Source organism: Capricornis sumatraensis, chromosome 4 (assembly GCF_032405125.1).
Source record: "Capricornis sumatraensis isolate serow.1 chromosome 4, serow.2, whole genome shotgun sequence".
NCBI lineage: Eukaryota > Metazoa > Chordata > Mammalia > Artiodactyla > Bovidae > Capricornis > Capricornis sumatraensis.
In genome coordinates this window covers 41829593-41847337 of record NC_091072.1, presented here as the reverse complement: position 1 = coordinate 41847337, position 17745 = coordinate 41829593, and the positions used below count along the sequence as shown (strand labels likewise).

The 17745-nt window shown below is 37.2% G+C and overlaps 1 protein-coding gene across 1 annotated transcript in view; it reads right to left on the bottom strand.

Annotated features, from left to right (window-relative positions):
- CSMD1 (CUB and Sushi multiple domains 1) overlaps nucleotides 1-17745 on the bottom strand; it is a 1675023-nt gene that overhangs the window by 372454 nt on the left and 1284824 nt on the right. The window contains exon 17 of the mRNA XM_068971399.1: nucleotides 16713-16900. Within this exon, the coding sequence (XP_068827500.1) occupies nucleotides 16713-16900 (188 nt within the window). The remainder of the gene's footprint in view (nucleotides 1-16712; nucleotides 16901-17745) is intronic.

Sequence of the window (17745 nt, the reverse complement as noted above, 5' to 3'; positions counted from 1 at the left end):
GTGTGTGCACACACACATTCATATTCTACACACACACACATTCACTTTTTGCACACATACATGCACACCTTCATTTTCTACACATACACACATTCTACACACACCTACATTCACTTTTTACACACACACACACTTTTTACATATGCTTTCACTTGCTACACACATCCATTCACTTTCTACACAAACACACACTCCATATGTACACACTCACTTTTACACACTCTTTCATTTTCTACACACACATTCACTTTTTACACAAACACACACATTTGGTTTCTACCCACACATTCATTTTCTAAACACATATAATTCACTTTGTAAACACACACTTTCATTTTCAGCACACACACACTCACTTTTTATAACACACATTCACTTTCTACACATATATTCACTTTCTACACAAAGACATTGACTTTCTACACACACATTCATATTCTACACACTCGCAAAACTTACATTCTACATACACACATTCACTTTCTACACACACACACTTTCTACACATGCATTTACTTTCTACACAAACACACACTTCCTACACACACACACACATTCACTTTATACACACACATTCACTTTCTATGCATACACACATTTCCTTTCTATACACATTCACTTTGTAAACACACACTTTCTCCATACACAACTCACTTTCTGCACACATTTTCACTTTCTACACACACATTCACACATATTCACTTTTGCACACACACATCCACTTCCTACACGAACACACACACTTTCTACACACACACCCTCACTTTCCACAGTCACACACTTTCACTTCCTACACACTTTCAATTTCTACAGACACACTCTCAATTTCTACACAAATACACTCTCATTTTCTACACACATATTAACTTTCTGCACACACATTCACTTTTTATACATACCTTCACTTTCTATACACACACAATCACATACTACACACACATGCATTCACTTTCTACACACACATGCATTCACTTTTTACACAGACACATACCTTCACTTTCCACACACTCACTTTCTAAAACACTTTCTCTTTCTACAAACTTACATTGACTTTCTACACACACACACACACATTCATTTCTACACACACACACACATTCACTTTCTACATGCATCCACTTCCTACACACACATACTAGCTTTCTACATGCACTTTTACTTTCTACAGTAATGCAGTTTCACTTTCTAAAGACACACATTAAATTTCCACCCACAAACATTCATATCTGACACACACACAGTTTCTACACACACATACAATACACTTTCTACTGACAAACACACATTTACTTTCTATACACAAATTAACTTTTACACACACATTTACTATCTACACATACACATTCATTTCCTTCATGTACACATTCACCTTCTACAAATGCACATACTGACTTTCTACCCATGCACACACTTACTTTCAGCACAGATTCACTTTCCATACAACTCACTTTCTACACAAGCACACTTTAACTTTCCACACACATTCACTTTCTATACAAACACAACTCACTTTCCACACACATACTTCCCACATGAATACACTTTCAGTTTCTACACAAACATACTTTCACTTTCTGCATATTTTCACTTTCTACACATACATGCACATTCTAAACCCACACATGTTCATTTTTTACACACATTCACTTCCTGCACAGACACATATTCTCTTTCTATGCACATTCACTTTCTTTTTAAAAAATTAATTAATTTATTTTAATTGGAGGCTAATTACTTTACAATATTGTAGTGGATTTTTCCATACATTGACATGAATCAGCCATGGGTGTATATGTGTTCCCCATCCTGAACCCCCCTCCCACATTCCTCCCTATCCCATCCCTCAGGGTCATCCCAGTGCACCAGCCCTGAGCACCCTGTCTCATGCATCAAACCTGGGCTGGTGATCTAGTTCACATATGATAATATACATGTTTCAATGCCATTCTTCCAGATCATCCCACCCTTGCCCTCTCCCACAGAGTCCAAAAGACTGTTCTATACATGTATCTCTTTTGCTGTCTTGCATAGAGGGTTATCATTACCATCTTTCTAAATTCAATATATATGCGTTAGTATACTGTACTGGTGTTTTTCTTTCTGGCTTACTTCACTCTGTATAACAGGCTCCGGTTTCATCTACCTCATTAGAACTGATTCATATGTATTCTTTTAAATGGCTGGGTAATACTCAATTGTGTATATGTACCACAGTTTTCTTATCCATTTGTCTGCTGATGGACATCTAGGTTGCTTCCATGTCCTGGCTATTGTAAACATGCTGTGATGAATATTGGAGTACGCATGTCTCTTTCAATCACTTTCTATGCAAACACACACTCACTTTCTACAGCCACACTTTCATTTTCTACACTCACACACTCACTTTCTACACACCTTTAATTTCTACCGACACACTTTCACTTTCTACAGACTCACTCACTTTCTACACAAACATTTCACATTAATGCACTGACAGTCTCATTCCACACCAGCACAGGCATAAACTTTCTAAACACACACATACATACTCTACACACACACATTCATTATCTACACACATTAACTTTTAAGACACAACACACACATTCACTTTCTAGGTACACTTTCACTTTCTACATACTCACATTGACTCTACACACACATTCCCCTGCTACACACACATACACATTCATTTCTGTACATGTATACATTCAGTTTCTACACACACACTCACACCTTTGCTTTCTACACACACTTTCACCCTGTACACTCACATTTTCTTTTTCTACACACACTTTCACTTTCCACACAAACACACTTTCAATTTGTGCATATTCACTTTCACTTTCTACACATTTATTCACATTTTAAACTCACACACATTCACATAACACACAGACATTCACTTCCTACACACAGAAAATATTCATTTTCCACACATGCAGTTTTGCTTTCTACAATTCACTTTCTACACACACTTTCACATTTAACACTCGTAAGCTTTCACTTTCTACACACACACATTCACTTTCTGCACATACAGGTACTTTCTACACACTTTTTTTCAGTCCTTATACACATACAGTTTCATTTGCTACACACACACATTCATATTCTACACCAACACAAATCACTTATACACACTTTCACTTTCTATACTCACAGCTTCATTTCTACACAATACACTTTCACTTTTTATACATTTTTACTTCCAACACAAACATGCACTTTCTAAACTCACACGTTTATGTTTTACACTCATACATCTTCACTCCCAACACAGACACACATTCAGTTTCTACACACATATTCACTTTATACACAAACATAATTACTTTCTACACACAAACTTTCACTCCCACTCACATACTTTCCCTTTTTACAGGCACACTTTCACTTTTTACACATACTTTCATTTTCCACACATATATTTTACATTACACAAACATTCTCACCCTATATCCACACATAGACTTTCTATACATACACACTCACTATCTACACACATTCACTACCTACACACAACACACTTGTTCACTTTCTACATACACTTTCACTGTCTATTCTCACATACACTTTTACTTTCTACACACACTCATTAACTCTACACACACATTCACCTTCTGCACACACATACACATTCATTTCTACACACATATAATTTCAGTATCTGCACACACACACTTTCACTTTCTACACCCATACACTCACCTTCCATACACACATTTTCACTTTCTATGCACATACATATTCACATTCTACAAACACATATTCACTTTCTATTTAAATATTCACTTTCTACACACAGACTTTCACTTTCTACAAACACATATTGTGCATTCTACACTCACAAACATTCTCATTCTACAGCCATACATACACACACTTTCTACACACACACATTCAGCACCTATACACATTCACTTTCTACACTTGGTTTCACATTTGATACCCTTTCACTTTCTACACAGTTTCTCTTTTTACACACCCTTTCACTTTCTCCACATATCTCCACACTTCAAACATACACATTCACTTTTTACACACACATTCACTTCCCACACACAGACATGCATTCACTTTCTACACACACATTCACATTCTAGATATACATATTTTTACACAGCCATTTTCACTTTCTACACACACATTACAGTCTACACTCACATTCTCATTTTATACTCACACAGACATACAGTTTCAAAACATACACATTCACTATCTACACACAATCACTTTCTACACAGAAAACACACATTCACTTTCTACACACACACACGCACACACACACGCACATTCCCTTTCTATAAACTTTTGCTTTCTACACATTTTCTTTCCACACACACTTTCTACAGACACACTTTCACTTTCCACACTCCTACACTTTAACTTACTACATACACTTTCACTTTCCATACACACTTTCACTTTCCATACACACATACACATTCATTTCTAAACCTAAAATCGGTTTCTACACACAAACATTCACTTTCTATGCACACACTCTTTCATTTTCTTTTTTTTTTTTTTCTTTCACATTTTATTTATTTATTTTTTGTTCTGGTAAGAACACTTAACCATCTTAAATTTTTTTTTTTAATTTTTTTAGTTAAATTTTAAAATCTTTAATTCTTACATGTGTTCCCAAACATGAAACCCCCTCCCACCTCCCTCCCCATAACATCTCTGTGGGTGATCCCCATGCACCAGCCCCAAGCATGCTGTATCCTGCGTCAGACATAGACTGGCGATTCAATTCTTACATGATAGTATACATGATAGAATGCCATTCTCCCAAATCATCCCGCCCTCTCCCTCTCTCTCTGAGTCCAAAAGTCCGTTATACACAGCTGTGTCTTTTTTCCTGTCTTGCATACAGGGTCATCATTGCCATCTTTCTAAATTCCATATATATGTGTTAGTATACTGTATTGGTGTTTTTCTACAACGCACTTTCACTTTCCACACACTGATTCATTTCTACACATTCACATTCTACACACACACACACACACACTTCCAGTTTCACACATACACAGATTCACTTCCTACACACACATTCCCTTTCAACACACAATTTCACCTTCCATACACATTCACTGTCCACACATTTTCACTTTCTACAGACACTTTCCCATTTTACACACATTCAGTTCCCACACACTTTCACTTTCTATATACACTTCACTTTCTATCCACTCACTTTCTACACATTTCCACTTTCTACACACACACATATTCACATTTACACACACACAATTACATACTACACTCACAAACATTCTCATTCTACAAACACACAGAAATACACGTTCTACACAGATATTCACTATCTACATACATTCACTTTCTACAATACACTCACATTGTACACATACCCATTCACTTTCAACAACACACACATTTATTTCTACACACACATACACATTCATTTCTACACACACAGTCACTTTCTATGCACAGACACATACACTTTCTACACACACAAACTCAGTTTCTATACACACACTTCTACTTTCTACAATCACACACTTTCACCTTCTACACCCATGCACTTTCACTTTCTACACTCGTTCACTCTATACACACAATTTCATTCTCTACACACACTTTCACCATGCACACATTTTCACTTTCTACACACATTCAGTCTCTACACCTACTTTCATTTTATATACAAATTTACCTTTTACAAACACTCACTTTCTACACTCACACACATTCACTTGCTGCACACACACATTCACATTCTTCACCTACACCCACAAAAACTCACTTTCAACACATATACACACTTATTCACTTTCTACACACACATTCACTTGTGTATGCACACACATTCACTTTCTACATACAGATTGACTGTCCATACACTTTCACTTTCTATATACACTTTCACTTTCCACACTACCACACTCACTTTGCACACACATATTCACCTTCAACACCTTCACACATATACACATTCATTTCTACACACACATTCACTTTCTACACAGACACATTCACTTTTTACACACACACACATATTCAATTTCCACACACAATTTACTTTTCACACAAACACACACACACTCTCTTTCAACACACATGTTCACTTTCTACACTCATACACTTTCACTTTCTACACACACTTTAACTTTCTACACTCATACACATTTACTCCCCACACTTTCACTGTCTACACAAACACACTTTCACTTTCTATATGTACATTCATTCTGAACTCACAACCACATTAATTAAACACAGACACATTCACTTTCTCTAAGCATACTGACTTTCTACACACTTTTACTTTCTACACTTACACTTTCACTTTCCACACATGCTTTCCTTTTCTAAGGCAGTGATTAGGAGGTTTCACAACACATCAGTGTTTGTACAGAGCATGGCCTGAACACAGTGGATACATAATACTGGCTGATTGATTTTGTAGCTGAAGGGTAACAGAAGAATTCCCTAAGATGAAGAATCTGTCAAACTGGTACACAAAAGAGAGTGAAGACAGTAAATTACATCCAAGTGTTCATCAGTACCTAAAACTGTTCATTCTCCTAAGTTTCACCCAAATCTACATCCAAAGGCCAACTTGTCTTTCTAAAAATGTGTGGGATTGGGAGGGGAGAATGCATGTTAGCTGATCAATGATGAAAAGTTAAGTTCAGTCATTCATCATGTCCGACTCTGCAACCCCATGGATTACAGCATGACAAGCTTCCCTGTCCATCACCAATGCCCAGGGCTTGCTCAAACTCATGTCCATTGCGTTGGTGATGCCATACAATAATCTCATCCTCTGTCATCCCCTTCTCCTCCTGCCTTTAATCTCTCCCAGCATCAGGGTCTTTTCCAATGAGTCAGTCCTTCACATCAGGTGATCAAAGTATTGGAACTTCAGCATCAGTGCTTCTAGTGAATATTCAGGAATGATTTCCTTTAAGGTTGACTGGTTTGATCTCCTTACTGTCCAAAGAGACTCTCAGGAACCTTCCCCAACACCACTGTTGAAAAGCATCAGCTCTTTGGCAGTTAGCTTTCTTTATGGTCCAACTCTTACATCCATACATGACTACTGGAAAAACCATAGTTTTGACTACACAGACCTTGGTTGGTAAAGTAATGCCTCTGCTTTTAAATATGCTGTCTTGGTTTGTCATAGCTTTTCTTGCAATGGGTAACTATCTTTTAATTTCATGGATGCAGTCACCATCTGCAGTGATTTTGGAGTCCAAGAAAATAAATTCTGTTGCTGTTTCCATTTTTTCCCACATCTATTTGCCATGAAGTGATGGGACTGGATGCTATGAGCTTAGTTTTTTGAATGTTGAGTTTTAAGCCAGCTTTTCCACTCTCCTATTTTGCTTTCATCAAGAGGCTCTAAAGTTCTTCATCGCTTTCTGCTATAAGGGTCATGTATTCTGCATATCCGAGGTTATTGATATTTCTCCCAGCAATCCTTATTCCAGCTTGTGTTTCATCCAGCCTGGCATTGCCACTTGATGTACTCTGCATATAAGTTAAATAAGCAAGGTGACAATATACAACTTTGATGTACCCCATTCCTAATTTGGGACCAGTCCATTGTTTCACGTCTGGTTCTAACTGTTGCTTCTTGATCTGCATATAGGTTTCTCAGGAGGCAGTTAAGGTGGTCTCGTATTCCCAACTTTTAAAAAATTTTCCACAGTTTGCTGTGATCCACACAGTCTTCGGTGTAGTCTATTGGCTTTGGCATAGTCTATAAAGCAGAAGTAGATATTTTTCTGGAACTGTCTTACTTTTTTGATGATTCAGCAGATGTTGGCAATTTGATCTCTGGTTCCACTGCCTTTTCTAAATCCAGCTTGAACATCTGGAAGTTCTCAGTTCACATACTGTTGAAACCTAGCTTGGAGAATTTTGAGCATTACTTAGCTATCCTGTGAAACAAGAGCAATTGTGTGGTAGTTTGAACGTTTTTTGGCAATACCTTTCTTTGGGATTGGAATGAAAACTGACCCTTTCCAGTCCTGTGGCCACTGCTGAGTTTCCAAATTTGCTGCTACATTGAATGCATCACTTTAACAGCATCATCTTTTAGGATTTGAGATACCTCAGCTGGAATTCCAGGGTTTCCCTGATAGCTCAGTTGGTAAAGAATCTGCCTGGAACCCAGGTGACCCCGGTTCAATTCCTGGGTTGGGAAGATCTACTGGAGATGGGCTAGGCTACCCACTCCAGTATTCTTGGGCTTCCTTTGTGGCTCAGCTGATGAAGAATCCACCTGCAATGTAGGAGACCTGGGTTCAATCCCTGGGTTGGGATGATCCCCTGGAGAAGGGAAAGGCTACCACTTCCAGTATTCTGGCCTGGAGAATTCCATGGAATATATAGTCCATGGGGTCACAAAACATTGGACAAGACTGAGCAACTTTCACTTTCATGCTGGAATTCCATCACCTCCACGACCTTTGCAGTGATGCTTCCTAAGGCCCAGTTGACTTCACATTCCAGGAAGTCTGGCCCTAGGTTACTGATCACACAATCATGGTTATCTGGGTCATGAAGATATTTTTTGTATAGTTCTTCTGTGCATTCTTGTCACCTCTTCTTAATATCTTCTGCTTCTGTTAGTTCCATACCATTTCTGTCCTTTATTGTGCCCATCTTTGCATGAAATATTCCCTTGGTATCTCTAATTTTCTTGAAAATATCTCTAGTCTTTCCCATTCTATCATTTTCCTCTATCTTTTTTTGCACTGATAACTTAGGAAGGCTTTCTGACCTCTCCTTGCTACTCTTTGGAATTCTGCATTCAGATTGGTAGATATTTCCTTTTCTCCTTTGCCTTTCACTTCTCTTGTTTTCTCAGTTGTTTGGCCTCCTAAGACAACCATTTTGCCTTTTTGCATTTCTTCTTCTTAAGAATGATTTTGATCACTGCCTCTTGTACAATGTTATGAGCCTCCATCCATGTTCTTCAGGCACTCTAACTATCAGTTCTAATCTCTTGAATCTATTTGTCACTTCCACTGTATAATCATAAGGGATTTGATGTGGGTCATACCTGAATGGACTAGTTTTCCCTACTTTCTTCAATTTAAACCTGAATTTTGCATTAAGATGTTCATGATCTGAGCCACAGTCAGCTCCTGGTCTTGTTTTTGCTGACTGTACAAAGCTTCTCCATCTTCAGCTGCAAATAATATAATCAATCTGATTTCAGAATTGACCATATGGTGATGTCCATGTGTAGAGTCTTCTCTTGTGTTCTTGGAAGAGGGAGTTTGCTATCATCAGTGCCTTCTCTTGGCAAAACTCTGTTAGCCTTTGTTCTGCCTAATTTTGTACACCAAGACCAAAATTGCCTGTTATTCGAGGTATCTCTTTACTTCCTACTTTTGCATTCCAGTCCCCTATGATAAAAAGACATCTTTTCTTTTTTCTTTTTTGGAGTTAGTTCTAGAAGGTCTTGTATGTCTTCTTGGAACTGTTCAGCTTTACTTCTTCATCATTAGTGTTGGGGTATAGACTTGGATTACTGTGATATTGAATGGTCTGCTTTGGAAATGAACAGAGATCATTCTGTCATTTTTGAGATTGCATCCAAGTACTGCATCTCAGAATCTTTTTTTTTTTTTTTTTTTTTTACTATAAGGGCTGCTCTACTTCTCCTAAGGGATTCTTGCCCACAGTAGATATAATGGTCATCTGAACTAAATTCGCCCATTTCAGTTCGCTTTAGTTCACTGATTTCTAAAATGTTGATGTTCACTCTTATCATCTCCTGTTTGACCACTTCCAATTTGCCTTGATTCATGTACCTAACATTTTAAATTCCTGTGCAGCATTGTTCTTTACAGCCTCGGACTTTACTTCCATCCCCAGTCATGTCCACAGCTGGGCCTTGTTTCCACTTTGGCTCAGCCTCTTGTTTCTTTCTGGATCCTTTCCTCCACTCTTCTCCAGTTGCATATTGGGCACCTACTCACCTGGCGAGTTCATCTTTAAGTGTCATTTCTTTTTGCATTTTCATACCATTCATGGGGTTCTCAAAGCAAAATACTGAAGCAGTTCACCATTCCCTTCTGCAGTGGACCACGTTTTGTCAGAACTTTCCGCCATAACCTGTCTGTCTTGGGTGGCCCTACATGCCATGGCTCACACGTTCACTGAGTTAGATAAGGCTGTGATCCAAGTGATCAGTTGGTTAGCTGTCTGTAATTGTGGTTTCCATTCTGTCTGCCGTCTAATTGGATCGGATCAATGCTGAGGAGTTGCACAAATTCAGATGACTGCAATGTATATTCATCTTCACTCCAAAGAAAAGTGATGACTTGAAAGGACATTAAAAACTAATGAAATGCAAAAGTTTCTCCTTCTTAAAATGAACTTCAAATTTATTTCTTTTATTTAACTTAAAAAAAAAAATCTACAATATTGTATTGGTTTTGCCACACATTGGCATGAATCCACCACAGGTGTACATGTGTTCTCCATCCTGAACCCCCCTCCCACCCACTCCACATACCATCCCTCTGGGTCATCCCAGTGCACCGGCCCTGAGCACCCTGTCTCATGCATCGAACCTGGACTAGTGACTCATTTCACATATGATAATATACATGTTTCAATGCCATTCTCCTAAATCATCCCACCCTCAACCTCTCCCACAGAGTCCAAAAGACTCTTCTATACATCTGTGTCTCTTTGCTGTCTCGCATACAGGGTTATCATTACCATCTTTCTAAATTCCATATATATACATTAGTATATTGTATTGGTGTTTTTCTTTCTGGCTTACTTCACTCTGTATAACAGGTTCCGGTTTCATCCACCTCATTAGAACTGATTCATATGTATTATTTTAAGTGGCTGAGTAATACTCCACTGTGTATATGTACCACAGCTTTCTTATCCATTTGTCTGCTGATGGACATCCAGGTTGCTTCCATGTCCTGGCTATTGTAAACAGTGCTGCGTTGAACATTGGGGTACATGTGTCTCTTTCAATTCTGGTTTCCTCAGTGTGTATGCCCAGCAGTGGGATTGATGGGTCGTATGGCAGTACTATTTCCAGTTTTTTAAGGAATCTCCACACTGTTCTCCATAGTGGCTGTGCTAGTTTGCATTCCCACTGACAGTGTAAGAGGGTACCTTTTCTCCACACCCTCTCCAGCATTTATTGCTTATAGACTTTTGGATAGCAACCATTCTGACTGGTGTGAAATAGTACCTCATTGTGGTTTTGATTTGCATTTCTGTGATAACGAGTGATGTTGAGCATCTTTTCATGTGTTTGTTAGCCATCTGTATGTCTTCTTTGGAGAAATGTCTGTTTATTTCTTCGGCCCATTTTTTGATTGGGTCGTTTATTTTTCTGGAATTGAGCTGCATAAGTTGCTTGTATATTTTTGAGATTAATTCTTTGTCCATTGTTTCATTGGCTATTATCTCTCCCATTCTGAAGGCTGTCTTTTCAACTTGCTTATAGTTTCCTTTGTTGTTCAGAAGCTTTTAATTTTAATTAGGTCCCACTTGTTTATTTTTGCTTTTATTTCCAATATTCTGGGAGGTGGGTCATAGAGGATCCTGCTGTGATTTATGTCGGAGAGTGTTTTGCCTATGTTCTCCTCAAGGAGTTTTATAGTTTCTGGTCTTATGTTTAGATTTTTAATCCATTTTGAGTTTGTTTTTGTGTACGGTGTTAGAAAGTGTTCTAGTTTCATTTTTCTACAAGTGGTTGACCAGTTTTCGCAGCACCACTTGTTAAAGAGATTGTATTTTTTTTATTGTATATTCTTGCCTCCTTTGTCAAAGATAAGGTGTCCATACTGTGTGGATTTAACTCTGGGCTTTCTATTTTGTTCCATTGATCTATATTTCTGTCTTTGTGCCAGTACCATACTGTCTTGATGACTGTGGCTTTGTAGTAGAGCCTGAAGTCCAGCAGGTTGATTCCTCCAGTACCATTCTTCTTTCTCAAGACTGCTTTGGCTATTTGAGTTTTTTTTTGTATTTCCATACAAATTGTGAAATTATTTGTTCTAGTTTTCTGAAAAATACTGTTGGTAGCTTGATAGGGATTGCATTGAATCTATAGATTGCTTTGGGGAGTATACTCATTTTCACTATAATGATTCTTCTGATCCATGAACGTGGCATATTTCTCCATCTATTAGTGTCCTCTTCGATTTCTTTCACCAGTGTTTTATAGTTTTCTATATATAGGTCTTTTGTTTCTTTAGATAGATATATTCCTAAGTATTCTATTCTTTTCGTTGCAATGGTAAATGGAATTGTTTCCTTAATTTCTCTTTCTGGTTTCTCATTGTTAGTGTATAGGAATGCAAGGAATTTCTGCGTATTGATTTCATATCCTGCAACTTTACTATATTCATTGATTAGCTCTAGTACTTTTCTGGTGGAGTCTTTAGGGTTTTCTGCGTAGAGGTTTATGTCATCTGCAAACAGGGTTTTACTTCTTTTCCAATTTGGATTCTTTTTATTTCTCTTTCTGCTCTGATTGCTGTGGCCAAAACTTCCAAAACTATGCTGAATAGTAGTGGTGAGAGTGGGCACCCTTTTCTTGTTCTTTTTTTTTTTTTTGGCTTGTTCTTGACTTTAGGGGAAATGCTTTCAATTTTTCACAATTGAAGATAATGTTTGCTGTGGGTTTGTCATATATAGCTTTTATTATATTGAGGTATGTTCCTTCTATTCCTGCTTTCTGGAGGGTTTTTATCATAAATGGATGTTGAATTTTGTCAAAGGCTTTCTCTGCATCTGTTGAGATGATCACATGGCTTTTATTTTTCAACTTGTTAATGTGGTTTATTACATTGATTGATTTGCGGATATTGGAGAATCCTTGCATCACTGGGATAAAGCCCACTTGGTCATGGTGTATGATCTTTTTAATGTGTTGTTGGATTTTGATTGCTAGAATTTTAAGGACTTTTGCATCTATGTTTATCAGTGATATTGGCCTGTAGTTTTCTTTTTTTGTGGCATCTTTGTAAGGTTTTGGTATTAGGGTGATGGTGGCCTCATAGAATGAGTTTGGAAGTTTACGTTTCTCAGCAATTTTCTGGAAGAGTTGGAGTAGGATAAGTGTTAGCTTTTCTCTAAATTTTTGGTAGATGTCAGCTGTGAACCCGTCTGGACCTGGGCTTTTGTTTGCTGAAAGATTTCTGATTACAGTTTCAATTTCCTCGCTTGTGATGTGTCTGTTAAGATTTTCTATTTCTTCCTGATTCAGTTTTGTAAAGTTGTATTTTTCTAAGAATTTGTCCATTTCTTCCAAGTTGTCCATTTTTTGGGCATATATGGCTAATAATAGTCTCTTATGATCCTTTGTATTTCTATGTTGTCTGTTGTGATCTGTCCATTTTCATTTCTAATTTTATTGATTTGATTTATCTCCCTTTGTTTCTTAATGAGTCTGGATAGTGGTTTGTCAATTTTATTTATCCTTTCAAAGAACCAGCTTTTGGCTTTGTTGATTTTTGCTATGGCTTCTCTCTCTCTCTCTGTCTCTCTCTCTTTTTTTTTTTTTTTGCCTTTATTTCTGCCCTAATTTTTAAGATTTCTTTCCTTCTACTAACCCTGGGGTTCTTCATTTCTTCCTTTTCTAGTTGCTTTAGGTGTAGAGTTAGGTTATTTATTTGACTTTTTTCTTGTTTCTTGAGGTATGCCTGTATTGCTATGAACCTTCCCCTTAGCACTGCTTTTACAGCATCCAACAGGTTTTGAGTTGTTGTGTATTCATTTTCACTCATTTCTATGCATATTTTTATTTCTTTTGTGATTTGTTGTTTATTCAGCAGAGTGTTGTTTAGCCTCCATATGTTGGAATTTTTAATATTTTTTCTCCTGTAATTGAGATTGAATCTTACTGCATTGTGGTCAGAAAAGATGCTTGGAATGATTTCAATTTTTCTGAATTTACCAAGGCTAGATTTATGGCCCAGGATGTGATCTATCCTGCAGAATGTTGTGTGTGCACTTGAGAAAAAGGTGAAATTTATTGTTTGGGGCTGAAATGTCCTGTGGATATTAATTAAGTCTAACTGTCTATTGTATCATTTAAAGTTTGTGTTTCCTTGTTAATTTTCTGTTTAGTTGATCTATCTATAGGTGTGAGTGGGGTATTAAAGTCTCCTGCTATTATTGTGTTATTGTTAATTTCCCATTTCATACATGTTAGCATTTGTCTTACATATTGCAGTGCTCCTATGTTGGGTGCATATATATTTATAATTGTTACATCTTCTTCTTGGGTTGATCCCTTGATCATTATGTAGTGGCCTTCTTTGTCTCTCTTCACAGCCTTTGTTTTAAAGTCTATTTTATCTGATATGAGTATTGCTACTCCTACTTTCTTTTGGTCTCTCTTTGCATGGAATATCTTTTCCCAGCCCTTCACTTTCAGTCTGTATGTGTCCCTTGTTTCGAGGTGGGTCTCTTGTAGACAACATATATAGGGGTTTGTTTTTTAATCCATTCAGCCAGTCTTTGCCTCTTGGTTGGGGCATTCAACTCATTTATATTGAAGGTAATTATTGATAAGTATGATCCCATTGCCATTTGCTTTATTGTTTTGGGTTCGAGTTTATACACCCTTTCTGTGTTTCCTGTCTAGAGAAGATCCTCTAGCATTTGTTGGAGTGCTGGTTTGGTGATGCTGAATTCTCTCAGCTTTTGCTTGTGTGTAAAGCTTTTGATTTCTCCTTCATATTTCAATGAGATCCTTGCTGGGTACAGTAATCTGGGCTGTAGGTTATTTTCTTCATCACTTTATGTATATCCTGTGCTTCCCTCCTGGCCTGAAAAGTTTCTATTGAAAGATCAGCTGTTATCCTTATGGGAATCCCCTTGTGTGTTATTTGTTGTTTTTCCCTTGCTGCTTTTAATATTTGTTCTTTATGTTTGATCTTTGTTAATTTGATAAATATGTGTCTTGGGGTCTTTCACCTTGGGTTTATCCTGTTTGGGACTCTCTGGGTTTCTTGGACTTGGGTGAGTATTTCCTTCCCCATTTTAGGGTTTTCAACTATTATCTCCTCAAGTCTTAAAAAAATAAAAGTTTGATATAAATTCTATATATATGTAGCTTATATAATAATTTGAATTAAATATAAAAGTATTCTATAAATCAATGACAATTAATTTCTTATTATCAGAATATGAATAAAATATAATTTCATATTTAGTCAAAAAGTACATATAACCTTATACATATAACCTTATATGTGTATTTGCATATATATGTTTGCATATAATTATATAGATAAGCCTATCAAACAGAGAAATGTACACAAGTTATTAATTTTAGGTGTTAGAAAGGGTTTGGGCAAGATTAACACAAGTAGCAGTGGGTGATGTCAGGAAAGGAAGGCAAGAAAAGAAAAAAGATTAAAAATTCAGCAAGTGAGATATGGACCTTTCATACATTTATAAAATACATGTGTTTTTATACATTCAAGCTTCATTTAGTAATTATTAGATATGCTCCATATATGTAGTACTTATATCAAATTTACATTTTTTTTTTAAACTTGAAGTACATTTTAAGAAGGAGAACCTTTTCCATTTCATTACTTTTTAATGTCCTTTAAGTCATCACTTTTCTTTGGAGTGAAGATTGGGCAAGATTAACATGAGTAGCAGTGTAAGATGTCAGGAAAAGAAGGCAAGGAAAGAAAAAAAGATTAAAAATTCAGCAAGTGAGATATGGCTCTTTCATACATTTATAAAATTACCTGTGCTTTTACACATTAAAAGTTCATTTAGTGTATTTTAGGAAAGACTCTAAAACATTGTAAAAAAAAAAAAAAAAAAAGAAAGAAAGAAAGCATGTATTCCTGCACTGGATTCCATACTGACCTGCTCCCATTCATCTTTTTCATCCTATTCTGGATGTGAAGATTTTTCAGAGAAGGGAAGTGCTGACTAGCAGCAGAAAAACATCCCAAGCTCAGTCCCACTCCACTTCAGTTCAGAAGGACAGGCACAGATATTACAACCAAATAATATAGTCCCGTGATCTCCTGATGTGAGAAGCTAAAGCGAAGAGCCAAACTTGGACGGATGGATGAAAACCACAACAGAAAGGAAACTGGGGTTACTTTACAGAACACACTGCATTATGATAGCTTAGCAATTGTGTTTAAATATTTATAATCATTGTTCTTAAATGTTTTTGATAGTAGTTGATATTACTGATAGTAGCTGTTTGTCATTTAGTGACAGTTCAGCTGGGCTTTCTCTCTTAGTTCCTTCTTAATCCTTCTCTTAGTTCCACGCCCGCTACCTGGTGAAATGGGCATATACATAATCACAAATAAGTACCAGGACTGCCCTAACCACTTTTCGAGCAAAAAATATTGCTTAGGATGCATAATTTTAGTGATATTTCATGTAGCTTATTTGGCCAGTAGGTATATTTTATAATAGTAGAAATTTATTATTATATTACATTGTGAAGTAAATGAACATATTTCATTGTTTTAGTGATTTTATTATCTTATTTTATAATAAATCACTGTGTCTTCTTTTTGAGTTGTGAATTAAAAATCATGAAGGCGCTCTGTCCTTTACAGAGAGTAAAGTCCTGAGGATTACGCCGTGCAGTGTGGAAAGAAACGGGAACCAGCAAGCCTCCTGCCACGTGACTCAGTGAGACCGCATGTGCCGAGTTCCACCTGGCAATATCGCAGGGCCCTGATATGGGGACCACTTACTCTCATAGCGAATGAGGAATCCCACGCTGGACCGACTGTTGTCTGTGCTGAACAGGAGGTACATAAAGTTGCCCGTGCTGATGAGGAATTGTGGCGCCTGCGTGCCGTGGTACTCCCCGATCAGCGGGGACGAGCTGGCTGGCCCGTCTCTGACCTCCAGCGTGTCGTAGTTGACTTCGGTTTGGAATCTGCGGGCAAGTGTGTCCAGTGAGCAGAGAAATGCAGGGCAGTGCTAACTTACAGGCATCTTGTGTCTTTACTCACTGAGTGAAAACCCAGGTACAGCAAGAGAAGTAAATAGACCCAGATACAGATGCACTCTCAGACTGGCGCATGTGGTATCTAAGGTTATTACTAACTTCTGTTCAGCCCCACAGCCTTCCCCATGACTGAGTACTCTGTCCAGTAATATCACAAATGGGGTGGGGGGGAGTCATTCAGCCTTAAAATATAAATACTGTGAGCCAGTAGATAGACAGACAGAGAATCAACAATCAGTGAAAGTCAATCAAGATGCATTTTCAGACCATTTTTTCATGATCCCCAGTATAACATGATTACAGATTTCTTAAAATGAGCATATTGAAGTGACATGATCTCCTAAAGGAAAGAGGTAAATCAAACAACATGACACTACTTTAAATACTTTTCCTGAAATACAGAATCCTGTGCCTTTTAAAGCTGCACTAACTCTCTTTTTTTCTTTTTTTAATGTTTTTAATTATGAAAGTATGATAACATACTTGGAGACTTGGAAAATACAGAGCAACGTTACATATATAATAGTTCCACTATATATTATAATTGTTTTATTAAGTTGATAAATTAAGATTTTTAGTTGGAGTTTCAATATCAAGCTCTCAAAAATAATAGAATGAATAGACAGAAAAGTAGAAGAACATAGTAGACCTGGGAAGCACTAAAGCTGCATGGCCTCTGTATGACAGTGGAAGGACACTGGGCTTCAGAAAGCAAATGCTACTTCAATGATTTGAGAAAGTTAGAACAGCTTTCAAGAAGTGCCTAACTTTCC